Source organism: Hemiscyllium ocellatum, chromosome 37, assembly GCF_020745735.1.
Source record: "Hemiscyllium ocellatum isolate sHemOce1 chromosome 37, sHemOce1.pat.X.cur, whole genome shotgun sequence".
Classification (NCBI taxonomy): domain Eukaryota; kingdom Metazoa; phylum Chordata; class Chondrichthyes; order Orectolobiformes; family Hemiscylliidae; genus Hemiscyllium; species Hemiscyllium ocellatum.
The window spans coordinates 20,820,473-20,833,384 of record NC_083437.1 but is presented as its reverse complement, the minus strand read 5'-3'; the positions used below and the strand labels follow the sequence as shown (position 1 = coordinate 20,833,384).

At 43.8% G+C, this 12,912-nt stretch overlaps 2 protein-coding genes across 3 annotated transcripts in view; one reads left to right on the top strand and one right to left on the bottom strand.

The window, feature by feature from the left end:
* Positions 1-568: 568 nt before the first annotated feature.
* On the bottom strand, positions 569-4,713 carry ppcs (phosphopantothenoylcysteine synthetase). Its single transcript, XM_060852220.1, has 3 exons — positions 3,890-4,713; positions 1,793-1,896; positions 569-1,527 (listed from the first exon to the last, which is right to left on the bottom strand). Exons 1-3 carry the CDS (start codon positions 4,413-4,415, stop codon positions 1,195-1,197), a joined length of 963 nt encoding a protein of 320 aa, XP_060708203.1. The 5' UTR covers positions 4,416-4,713; the 3' UTR covers positions 569-1,194.
* zmynd12 (zinc finger, MYND-type containing 12) overlaps positions 3,924-12,912 on the top strand; it is a 30,111-nt gene continuing 21,122 nt past the window's right edge. For both annotated transcript variants that reach the window (XM_060852218.1, XM_060852219.1), the window contains exons 1-3: positions 3,924-4,854; positions 10,577-10,718; positions 11,900-12,071. In XM_060852218.1, coding sequence (XP_060708201.1) covers positions 4,739-4,854; positions 10,577-10,718; positions 11,900-12,071 — 430 coding nt within the window. In that variant the 5' untranslated portion in view covers positions 3,924-4,738. The remainder of the gene's footprint in view (positions 4,855-10,576; positions 10,719-11,899; positions 12,072-12,912) is intronic.

The window sequence follows — 12,912 nt, the reverse complement described above, 5'->3', positions numbered from 1 at the left end:
ACAATTCTCTAAAAATGTAAAATTCAAATGTTAACAAGTTAAACCTGAAACCTAAAATCAATCGCTGCTAAAAAAAACTTAGTAATTAATATTGGTGTCCTATTTTCATTGGTCTCATCTAAGCTTTCATGTTCTGAGTGCTCGTGGTGTTCCTCTATTGATGATTTTCTGTTGATTCAGTGAGCTGTACATACAAAGACAAAAATCACAAGCTCAATCACTAGCCAGTGATGAAGATAATATACTGTCCATAAGGCTGCCAAGTCAATTCCTGACTTAAATTTCCTTTTTTTTGTTCTGGGCAGCAGTCACAATATGTGCGCTCCTGGAAAGAAAGGAATATACACTTTGGACAAGTAAAAGATTGGATTTGGTCATCAACATTCACTGTAGGTTCTCAGAAAATGGAGGTGGCTGTTTTCTATCAAGAATCAGCACTTACAGGAGATGGGAAGGAAACGTGTTGAATATTCTATGAACATTTAATACATTTCTCATTTATCTAAATGTACTAATATGGAATAGCAGTCATTACCAAAGGAGGGAAATCACAAATGGCAAAAGTTAATTAGTATACATTGTATTTTATTTCAGTTTAGAATCAAGACATGCCTACAGCTTCCTTTTTGGTCATATTTGCAAGAGCTGTATCACAGGATTTCTGTTACAAAATTCTGTTCGAGTTAGTTCACAGCTTATAACATCCAGTAAATTTACTAACTAAATTGATAAAAATAGTTTTGCCCTATTCCAATAATCCAGCTGTAGTAAAGGTCCTTAACCACTGCACCAGAAACTAATTCAGAACATACAGAATAAATAGTAATTACACCAATAATGCCAACTCTGTCAATGAATTTGATGCCGTTACATGTCTCTGACAAATATAGAAAAGTTATGTATTTTTCATTTGAGGCCTAAAATAGAACGCAGAATCTGCAGTGACATTTTATCAGTCCATGATGGTTTTGAGGAGGAAAACTTAATGCAGTCAGAAGCTAAGTTTTCACTTTAGTTTAAACTACATATTAATATTTGTTTTTGAAAACCTTTATTGAGTATAATGCCAGATCACCCAGCTGGCTTTATTCACATAGGGAAGTGTTCATTTTTTTTAAAAAGTTGCATTTTAACAGTTCTCATTCAATTATCATTAATTATTCATCAGTAACTCATGTGCGTCATGAAAAACATCTATTCAGGATTGTTGCTTTTCTCTATAAAATTAGTGTGGCATTCACTCAAGTGTTTCACAATCTTCTCTTCGATTTCATGGTGTTGCTTCACTTCATTCTCTGAAAGTGCCAGGTCAGTTTGAGAGTCAGCAGTTACTATGACAACAAATACCCTTCGCGTTTCAAGAGCATTGGCAACTACAACCTGATGTCTGTAAGTTTCTAAAGCTTTACGTGCTCGTACCACTAGCTGCGAAGGATCAGTCTCCAACTTGAAGGAGGTGACAAATGCCTGAGGAGCCCAGTCTTTCACGAGAGGGGTGAGCATCTTGGGAACCATCTGCATAGTTAACTTTTTTTTAAAAAAAGTTATTTTTAATAAAAAAAACTTACATCATAATACATTTGCAAGACTTTGAGAACAGCCTTGTTCTAAAGGTTCTCCATGCCTTAAGAAACAGTTCCAACTAGAAATGGAAAATTATGCACATTTAACCCAAGCTGTTAATTTACTTAGTGTGAGAGGATAATGACTGATAGTTCAACAAGCAGTGTTTGTCCAACAAACACCAGTTAAACAAGCACTGCTGTCCAAGTATAGCACAGCTCTCACTTACCTGCAAAGGGCGAGCACCTGACTGAATTTTATGTTCTGGCATTTCAGAGGCAGGAATGAAAAAATCAGAGACAGCTGCTGCGAGGTAGAACATGGCTTTTGGTCCTGAAGAACAAAAGTTACCAATCACTGATTCATAATGGAATGTTCTCTAAATATGAAAGGGTACTTTGCTTGCTTAGATTTTCACATTTGCTGTGAAATTGGACTTGTAGGCTCTAACAAACAGCAGGGTTATGTTGACATTCTATATTAAACAGAACAAATAACTGGTTTGAGTATTTGCACTCATTGCTCTTTTAGCTTGATCTACCCAGCTAAATTCTAGATACCTCTGGTCTCTGTGGACACCAAAATCTAATAAATTTTAAGAATTACATTTATCAGTAGAATTAGGGGGCGGGTGGGATAAGGGGGGTAGGGAGTGGGCGGCGGGACAAGGGGGTCGGGGGTGGAAAAGGGCGGAAGGGGCGGATGTGTGGCGGTGGGAATAAGGGGGAAGGGGGCAGAAAAAGGGGGTGGGTGGCGGTGGGATGGGGGTAAAGGGGCGGGATAAGGGGGGTAGGGGGTGGGAAAAGGGGCTGGGGACAGGATAAGGGGGTGGGGGGCAGGTGGATGGCAGCAGGATAAGGGGGTAGGGCGCGGGATAAGGGGGGTAAGATAAAGGGGTTGGGGGCGGGTGGGATAAGGGGGTAGGAGGGCGGGATAAGGGGGTTAGGGGCGGGATGTGGGGGTTGGCGGCAGGGGGGTGAGGGCAGGGTACGGGTGGGCGGGCTAAGGGGGGGTAGGGGGCGGGGGCAGCGGGTGCGGGATAAGGGGGGTACAGGGTGGAGGAGCAGGCTTAGGACCTGCCTGTCCTTGGCTGAGTGGGAGGGGGAACTGAAATGTTCAGCCACAGCGTGGTGGGGTTGACGTTCCCTGGAGTGTTCTGCAAGAAGGCATCCAGTCTCCCCAGTCTAGGGGAGACCGCATCAGGAGCGACCCATGCAATAAATGACATTTGTGGAAATGCAGGTGAAGCTTTGATGGATGCGGGAGGCTCCTTTTGGGCCTTGGATGGAGGTCAGGGAGATGGTGTGCGCGCAGGTTTTGCAATTCCAGGAGGGGAGGGTGGGTTTGTCAGGAGCGGGTTTGTGGGGGGCATGGATCTGACTGGGTTGTCACGGAGGGAATGGTCTTTGCGGAAAGCAGATAAGGGTGCGGAGGGAAATATATCCCTGGTGGTGGGGTCTGTTTGGAGGTGGCTGAAATGTCGGCGGATGATGCGGTTTATGTGGAGATTGATGGGGTGGAAGGTGAGGACCTGGATGAGATGCATTAGAGGGCATCTTCAACCTCCCCTCCCACGTGAGTGAAGTCCCCCAAGGCATCTCATCCACATCCCTGGTCCTCACCTTCCTCTGCCCAGCCCCACCCCCGAGGCTTCCACCCCATTCCCGATGAAGGGCTCCTGCCCGAAACGTTGATTTTCCTGCTCCTTGTGATGCTGCCCTGACCTGCTGTGCATTTCCAGCATCACTCTAATCTTGACCCATTTCATAAACTATGTAGGAAAGAACTTTGTCAAAAGGTCAAGTTAGACTCGAAACATTCTCTCCTTACAGATGCTGCCAGACCTGCTGAGATTTTCCAGCATTTCCTCTTTTGGTTTCAGATTCCAGCATCCGCGGTAATTTGCTTTTATTTAGGGAAGAACTCATTTTTTGCAGTCTGCCTCCTGACATTTAGGAAAGTGACATTAAAATGCCAGTTTATGATCGATAGAGGAGGCAAACGACTGTAACTCAAAAAAGACAGTGTATTATCTCTGCTGAAAATGTGTGGCTGGAAAAGCGCAGCAGGTCAGGCAGCATCCAAGGAGCAGGAGAATCGACGTTTCGGGATTCCTGAAGAAGGGCTCATGCCCGAAACGTCGATTCTCCTGCTCCTTGGATGCTGTCTGACCTGCTGCGCTTTTCCAGCCACACATTTTCAGCTCTGATCTCCAGCCTCTGCAGTCCTCACTTCCTCCTCCAGTGTATTATCTTTGCCAAGTACACAGCCGTTCTTTATTTATCTACAGATTAACCGCTGAACTCCCATGATTTAATTTCCCTACCGATAGAGTTGAGCGCCTGAGCCGCCGCCCTCAGCAGGTACAGATAGTCGGATAAGGTGCTGAATTCCACGGGGAAGAGCAGGCCAGCCTCTCGCACCGCCTGGTAACGCTGCAGCACTGCGACAATGTCGGGCAGCATCGCCTGGTCAGCTTCCACCCGCCAGCAGGTGCTCTTCTTGTCCAAGACGGCTGTCAGCGCATCGAGCATGTTGAGGCCGGCGTACCGCCGGGAGAAGGGGTACAGGGAGCGGTGTCGGTGCAGGAAAACCACGGCGTAGCCCAGACCGAGGAAATACTCGACGGAGACGGCGCCGCGCCAGCCGCTGCTGAAGTTGTCCAGGAAGCGGACGGTGCGCGACTCCAGCGGCACCTTGGTGCCCCCCGAGGTCACCAGCACCACCCTGCGGCCCTGCGCGGCGTGCCGCACCGCGAACTCCGCCATCGCCTTCGCCGAGCTCTCCGCGTGGGGCGGCGGCACGCAATCCGAGAAAAAGTCGCTGCACTCCGTCTCGTACATCGCCGCCATGACAACTGGTCCCAGCTCAGAAAGTGTCCGGGTGGCCGCCGTCCCCCACAATAACCGGTCCCATGTACAACAACAACTCTCAGCCCACACAACTCCTTCAAACGCAAATCGCGATTTCACACCTCGGTTTCATTCTTCGGTTCATTTACGTTTACTTTAATTTTGTCACCTGGTCAGCGGGAAGGGGAGAGAAGGTCTTTAGAAGTGCTGCCGGGTTCAGAAGTCAGAGTCCTTAACGACGGGCTCGAAGTCCCTAGCAACCGCAGCACTTCGAAAAGCTGAGAGAGACTTTGGAGCAACAACCGATCTCCCCGGACGTCGAGATGCTCAGTACTCCTGTTTATCCGCTTTCTAACCCCAAGGGTGTTAAATTACAGTGTGAGATGTGCCAGAAGACTGCTTATGTTATGTGCTCCCAGTGCAGGGTGACTTATTACTGGTGAGTAAAGGACCATCATCATATACTTCCCCCAAAACTCTCCCTCTCACCTTGCAATCTGCTCTTCAAATTCCAAATGTGTTAGGAGTGCTCTTCAAATGTGTTAGGATCGAGCCTTCCACTATCACCTGATGAAGGAGCGTCGCTCCGAAAGCTAGTGTGCTTCCAATTAAACCTGTTGGTCTATAACCTGGTGTTGTGTGATTTTTAACTTTGTACACCCCAGTTCAATACCGGCATCTCCAAATCATGACTTCAAATTCCAGCCTTCTTCTTTAACTTTTTTTTAAACTGTACTGTTGACTTTAAAATCCATGTCCATCCTTCCTGCAATTAATTTATTTTCTGTAACAGTATCTCCATCCAAGTGCCAGAGATCAAGGGCAGGCAGGGAAAAAAAATGCACTCCTGCAGGCACTGGCATTGCAATATTTTCTGGACAGAACATGTTGCTCAAATGGGACGTGTTTCATCTCGAGATTGACCCATTCAAAGGACCACAATATCAGAGTCATTGCTCCCTGGACCTAGAATATTTAACAGTGAAATACCTCTTCACTACCCGCCACGTGAGTGCACCATAAGATGATGTTGCTCCTTTAACAAGGTTTTATTGGAAGGGTCATAAACACAATGTTGCAGAGGGATCTGGCTTGGATGGATTTTAGTGTCAACTTGATTATAACTAACAGATACTGCCTCAGATAAAGGGCTTTCAACTTAAAAAACACTTATACAATGAAGGGGAGTGGCCAGTTCTCCCAGCTCAGTTCTTCTGTGGTTTGGTTTTAGCAAGCAGTCAATTGAGAAGCTGCTGGACCCAACAAGCAGGGCCATGTTGATCCTCCCTCTCTCTGCCATCTCTTCTGCAAGACCCTGTGTTGGAGTTTTCCGTTTTGTTTACAACGGGGTGCTCACAGGGATTGTTGCAAGTATTTGAAACAGCATCACTAATTTAGGATCATCTGTTAGGTGTCCAGATAGATTAAGTTATTCTAGATTCTGTTCTCTTCTGTTTGTGTTTCATGTGGTAATCTTGCAAATAAATTCTGTTTTGTTTGAAACTATGTGGTTGGGCCAGCTGCATCACTCCTGGAATATCCACTATACACCTGCTTAAAACAACTAGCAAAGTTAGGGTCGGGCTTCTTTCTTGAAATGTTTTGAGGGAGTCTGGCCTGGTCCAGAACAACCTCCACTATCATGACAGTGGACTACATCCTGTTCCATGTGGAAGTGAAGAGTGTATGTGATGAAATATTTAAAGCGATAAACAATTTTGAGACTGAATATTCTGAAACCTTGTTCATCCAGCCAGTGATCTCAAAAATGTGCTACCAAAATTTCACCACCCACTTCTCCAGTCTCACCAGAGGTCTGAACATCCTTCACCATTGCTACACAACCATAAAAAATGCCTAACCAATGATACTGCTCCATCCTTGGTCCACATTTTGGAAAATCAGATTACAACACTGCACTCCTACACTGGCTTACAAGCAGAAATTGAAGTGGGAGGACCCAGTACAGAAAGTAGTGCAGTGTTGGACTGAGGAAACAGAAGGGCCTTTATGGGATTGCTAAGAGTCAGTGGACTGGTCCATATTCAAGAACTCCACCACCAATCCAAACAAGTATGTCACTACCATTACAGACTTCACTAATAAGTACAGTGCATTCTGATATAGCATATTTTTCATCAACTCGAATTGCATATAGTGTGACTGACGAGTTGTGGTCACTATTTGTTTAATGCAAACTTTCTACTGAATGGGTATAGCAATTTTCTACAGTGGCTTTTCATAGTGTACTTTTCTATAGTTCGAGGCTGCACAGGAACGCAACTGTCATATTGTACCAAAACACACTGTATGTAGATGACTGTGTGCCTAAGAAATTAATCTGAACATTCCGCAACTGGAAACCATTGATGAACCAGGATATCCACTTCCTCGTGAAGTCCAGGTCTGAGGATTTCAAGTTGGGTGGCCCTAACCTATACAAATATGACCATTGCAGGGCCATTCGAGATGCTAAGAAGCAATACATAACTCAGCCTGAGAACTAGACTAACCATGTGGACACCCGTCATTTAAGGCAAGATTTATACGTCATTGAGGGCTACAAAACAAAGTCAACAATCGTGGACAACAGTACAACCTACCCAATGAGCTCAATGCATTCCATGCTCGCTTTGAACAGAAGGGCAGTGAAACAATATCACCTATTCCAACAGCCTCAGATGCACTATACCTTCAGTCACCACCGCAGGCATTACATTGGCCTTCTTAAGGGTGAACCATGGAAAGCAACCAGCCCTGATGGAGTCTCCGCCCATGCAATCAGATCCTGTAAAGTCCAGCTAGCGGAACTACTCTCAGACATCTTCAACCTCTCCTTACTGATCTCAAGACCCTACCTGCACCAAGAAAACCACCATCATCCCAGTGCCAAAGGAAAGTCATGCAGCATGCCTCAATGACTACTGCCAGATGGCTCTAACTGCCATAATAACAAAATGTTTTAAGAGGTTGGTCATGGCTCATAAAAACTCCAGTCTCCAAGATTGCTTTGATCCCTTGCAGTTCACCTACCAATGCAGCAGATCTATGGCAGAGGCCACCTCCCTGATCCTATACTCATCCCTGAAACATCTGGACAACAAAGGATACATATGTCAAGTTCCCAATTATTGACTATAGCTCTGCTTTCAACACCATAATTCCAAACAAACACATCTCCAAACTCCAGGACCTAGGTCTCTGCTCTCCCCTCATTAACTGGATTCTTGTTTTCCTGACCAACAGACCACAGTCTGTAAGGAGAGGCAACAATACCTCCACCAGTGCCCCACAAGGTTGTGTATTCAGCCTCTTCTATACTCCTTCCACACACACAACCGTGCAACCAAATTCAACACCGATTCCATTTACGAATTTGCTGATGACACCACTGTTGCGATTTGGATCTTAAACAATGATGAGACAGCGTACAGGAAGGAGATAAAATGCTGAATGGCATGGTGTAAAGACAACAATATCTCTATCAATATTAGCAAAATTAAGATGCTGGTCATTGAATTCAGTAAGCGGAGTGGACTGCATCCCCCTTTATGAATCAGTGGGTGCTGAGGTGGAGATGATCGAGAATGTCAAGTTCCTGGGAGTGATGATCATCAACAGCCTGTTCTGGTCCACTTACATTAATACTGTTGTCGAGAAAGCACAGAAATGCCCTACTTCCTCAGAAGGCTTAAGGAAATTCAGCATGTCCATAAAAACGCTGACAAATTTTTATAGATGCACCACAGAAAGCATCCTATTTGGATGCATCACTGCATGGTATGGTAACAGGTCTTCCCATGACCAAAAGAAACTTCAGAGAGTTGTGAACACAACCCAGTCCATCATGTATACCAGCTTCCCAACCATTGACTTCATGTATATTTCCCATTGCCTCAGGAAAGCAACCAACATAATCAAGTGTACCTCACACCCTGGTTAAGGTCTCTTCCATTGTGTAGAAGATATAAAGGTTTGTGTTCACATACCAACAGATTCAAGAGCAGCTTCTTCCCCGCTGTTCTCAGACTTTTGAATGGACCTCTTTAATGTTAATCTCTCTCTATACCTTCTTGGCAGCTGTAACGTTATATCCTGCACTCTATTAGAACATAGAACAGTACAGCACAGAACAAGCCCTTCAGCCCACGATGTTGTGCCGACCACTGATCCTCATGTATACACCCTCAAATTTCTGTGACCATATGCATGTCCAGGAGTCTCTTAAATATCCCCAATGACCCTGCCTCCACAACTGCTGCTGGCAACGCATTCCATGCTCTCACAACTCTCTGTGTAAAGAATCCGCCTCTGACATCCCCTCTATACTTTCCTCCAACCAGCTTAAAACTATGACCCCTCTTGTTGGTCATTTCTGCCCTGGGAAATAGTCTCTGGCTATCGACTCTATCTATACCGCTCATTATCTTGTATACCTCAATTAGTTCCCCTCTTCTCCTCCTTTTCTCCAATGAAAAAAGTCCTAGTTCAGTCAACCTCTCCTCATAAGATAAGCCCTCTAGTCCAGGCAGCATCCTGGTAAACCTCCTCTGAACCCTCTCCAAAGCATCCACATCTTTCTTATAATAGGGTGACCAGAACTGGATGCAGTATTCCAAGTGCGGTCTAACCAAAGTTTTATAGAGCTGCAACAAGATCTCACAACTCTTAAACTCAATCCCCCTGTTAATGAAAGCCAAAACACCATATGCTTTCTTAACAATCATGTCCACTTGGGTGGCCATTTTAAGGGATTTATGTATCTGCACCCCAAGATCCCTCTGTTCCTCCACACTGCCGAGAATCCTATCCTTAATTCTGTACTCAGCTTTCAAATTCAATCTTCCAAAATGCATCACCTCGCATTTATCCAGGTTGAACTCCATCTGCCACCTCTCAGCCCATCTCTGCATCCTGTCAATGTCCCGCTGCAGCCTACAACAGCCCTCTATACTGTCAACGACACCTCCAACCTTTGTGTCATCTGCAAACTTGCCGACTTGTTCTTTTAACCTGATGCACTTGTATAGTACGATCTGCCTGTAAAGCATGTAGGACAACACTTTTCACTGTACCACGGTACACATGACAGTAATAAATCAAATATGAATATGAATATGTAAAATGTAAGGCTGTCACCAGAATACAAAAACATTGAAATGGAGCAAAAAATGCCTTGGTCCACTAGGGAACTCCGGCCTCCTAGAAACAGAGCATCAGTATAATAATAATGTATCAGCGTGCCAATCGGCCTGGAATCTGGCATTAATCAGTTGTCACAGACCCATCTTCTGGATCACACCTTTTGGACAGAAAGCAGCTGACAAGCAATAGAAATCAACACTCACACTGCACTATCCATGCCTTCACCCTCCTGGACTGTCAAACCATTCTTAGCTGTCATGGTTCTTATGCTGTTCCTATCTACTTTGCTTTAATTAGCTAACTTTTAAAAATGTTGCTTTTCAATAAAGTGCTTATTAAATACACTAAATTCATTGAGTTCAACTTCCCTTATTGGGCATCTGTGATTCCCAAACCTACAGGAGTAATTCTTCCTCTGGTTTCTCCTCGTTCCAAGTAGGATCACTGGGTGTGTCTGTTCAATGCTTCAAAACAGTAGCATAATTGAGATTAGGAACTGTGTGTGGATTTGAAGGAATATATTTAAATGTGAGCTGGCTTGTTTCGTCATATTCTTGCCTTTGAATCAGACTGCTGCAAATTCACTGCAAGACGTGGGGATTAATCTAAATTTCAGTGGAGATATATTGTACAGTCTGAGTAGTTTCACAGATACTGTCTGCTTGATTCAGTTGTTCTGTTGCATACTAAAAGATCCTCTGGCACTGTTCAAAGAAAAGCAGAGAATTCACTTGGCCATTATTCCATTCTCAGCCAAGCCAAGGTCAGACTCATCAGTCACTTATCTTGCTGCTCTCCACCAGGCAAAGAAGAACAAAATCACTATTTCAATTATATACAACCCAATAGTGATTAATATATAGCATGGGGTGTGCATTGGGGCATTTCTGAGTGATGTGATATAATGCAAGTTCTTTTGTTGGATCTACAATGTTTGTTTCTATTAGGTTACATCAACAAATGTAACTCGTTATTTTAAGGATAATCTGCCAAGAATATGTCCTTTTTTTTGTCAGTGATGTAGCACACCAAGAAGCAGACTGGAATGGGATTCATGAGAAGATTTGCCAGCTTCTGATTCCAATACGGACAGCACCAACATTCCTCAGCTCTGCAAAAGAGAGAAAACACAATGAGGAGCAGATGATCCAGAGACAGGTACATTAAACCGCTTTCATATTCATTCAGTGATTTATTGTGGCTCCAATTTCCTCTTCCCCTGAAGGCACTGAGACAGTATGTAATGCTGGGAATACAGTTCCTAGAGAGCTACTAGCCCTTTGGTATGTGATCTTAGACAGTGAATGCTTCCAAGATACTGACCATAAGTCTGAGCCAGGTCAAATCCTGTTTAAACTGAAGGTCTATATTAGGAAATGCATTCATTGTTATAAAGGCAAATATGATGGTCAATTAGCAAATTCCCACAGTGACTGTAGTGGATGGACCAAGTAACGTTTCTATTAAGAGTTGTCCAGAATATCCCATGTTCTACAAATATTGCCATAGATTTTTACATACAACTAAGTAAAAGACAACGCCTCAGTTTAATGTTTAATATCTGAAAGTTTGCATTCCTTTAGTATTGTACTAGAATATGGAGGTACCTGACAAAGGAGCTCATACTTTCAAATAAACCTATCAGACTATAACTTGGTGTTGTGTGATTTTTACCTTTGTACTAGAACATCAATTTAATATAAAGTAATTAAAACCAAAAGAACTGTGGATGCTGTAAAGCAGAAACAAAAACAGAAATTGCTGGAAAGCTTAGCAGGTCCGGCAGCATCTGTGGAGAAAAATCAGAGTTAACGTTTCGGGTCGAGTGACCCTCGGTCAGAACTGAGGAAGAGTCACTTGACCCAAAACATTAACTCTGATTTTTCACCACAGATGCTACCAGACCTGCTGAGCTTTTCCAGCAATTTCTGTTTTTGTTTTTGAACTTAATACTGTATATACTTTTGGTCTTGTTTACAAACTTGGAATCATATTGCATCTGAAGTTGAACTTCCGACGACACACCAACTCTTTCATCAAAGCCTCCTTATCGTCATCTAACTCTGCCCTGCCTGAGCCTGTATTCTGGTGAAACCCTCATTCATTGTCTCACTTACATATGAAAAATGGCACTTTGTGCAGTAATGGAGTGCTGCCATGTTCTACGGAAGAACTTGCAAGGGAGCTAGTAGGAAAATTTGAACAAGAAAGTTTTAAATTGGCAGTTTTGTACATGGATGCTTGTCAGTAATTCTATTAACTACCTGCTGTACTAACATAATTCTATTGAACAAATATTTGTTACTTGAGATTTGTCTCATGCTTTTACTGTTTTACAGAAACATCTCATTAATCTGACCCGCATAGTGGCCCAGAAGCTTCTTTTCGAGGGTAAACATGAGGAAGCTATTCCTGGAGCCTTGCAGTCTTTGCGCTTTGCAAATGCTGTTTATGGCAACACCTCTGCTGAGCTAGTGCCATCACAATTACTCTTGGCAGAGGCTAGTATTGGTAAGAATGTCTTGCATGTTATTTGGGGACTTCTCACTTGTGTGGAACTGTACAATTATTAAACTGTCAGCATGAGCTGAACAAACCATCTACTTTGAACCTATGAAAGAGATCAGATCATCTTGTAAATGAGATTTAGAAATCCAAGAACAGAAATTGCTAAAAGCTGGTGAATAGATACACAAGTAATTTTGAAAGGTAATAGATATTGGTTTTTACATCAAGGAGAATGGAATACAAAGGAGTAGAAGTTAGATAAAGGTGTGGATTGACCTATTTAGAGTCATATAGTTCCGGACACTGTACCTCATGAAGAATATATTGCGCAACAGATTCATCAGAAGTTTTTTTTATTATTCACACATGGAACGTGGGCATCACTGGCTGGCCAGCATTTATTGCCTTTCCTTGGCTGCTCTGCCTACTTGAACCACCGCAGTCTACAATGGTTGACCTACAATGCCCCTAGGGAGATAATTCCAGGATTTTGACCCGGTGACAGTGAAGGAATGGCAATGTATTTCCAAGTCAGGATGATGAAGTGGTGGTAATCTCGTGTATGTGCAGCACTTGTCCTTCTACATAGAAGTTCTCGTGGATTTGGAAGATGCTGTCTGAGGATCTTCAGTGGATTTCTGCAGTGCATCTTGCAGATAGTACACATTGCTGCTACTGAGCATCGGTGGAGGGAATGGATATGGATGTGGTGCTAGTCAAGCAGGCTACTTTGTCCTTGATGCTGTTGAGCTTGTTGAGTGTTGTTTTCAGGTGCACCCATCCAGGCAAGTGATGAGTGTTCCATCACACTCCTGACTTGTGCCTTGTAGATGGTGGACAGGTT

Excerpts from the sequence above, each read along its gene's own strand:
- ppcs (XM_060852220.1), bottom strand. The coding sequence starts at position 4,415 with ATGGCGGCGATGTACGAGACGGAGTGCAGCGACTTTTTCTCGGATTGC. Across the intron at positions 1,897-3,889 it reads TCAGGCGCTCAACTCTATCG|GACCAAAAGCCATGTTCTAC; the intron begins GTAGGGAAATTA and ends TTTGTTCTTCAG. Across the intron at positions 1,528-1,792 it reads CAGGTGCTCGCCCTTTGCAG|TTAACTATGCAGATGGTTCC; the intron begins GTAAGTGAGAGC and ends TTTAAAAAAAAG.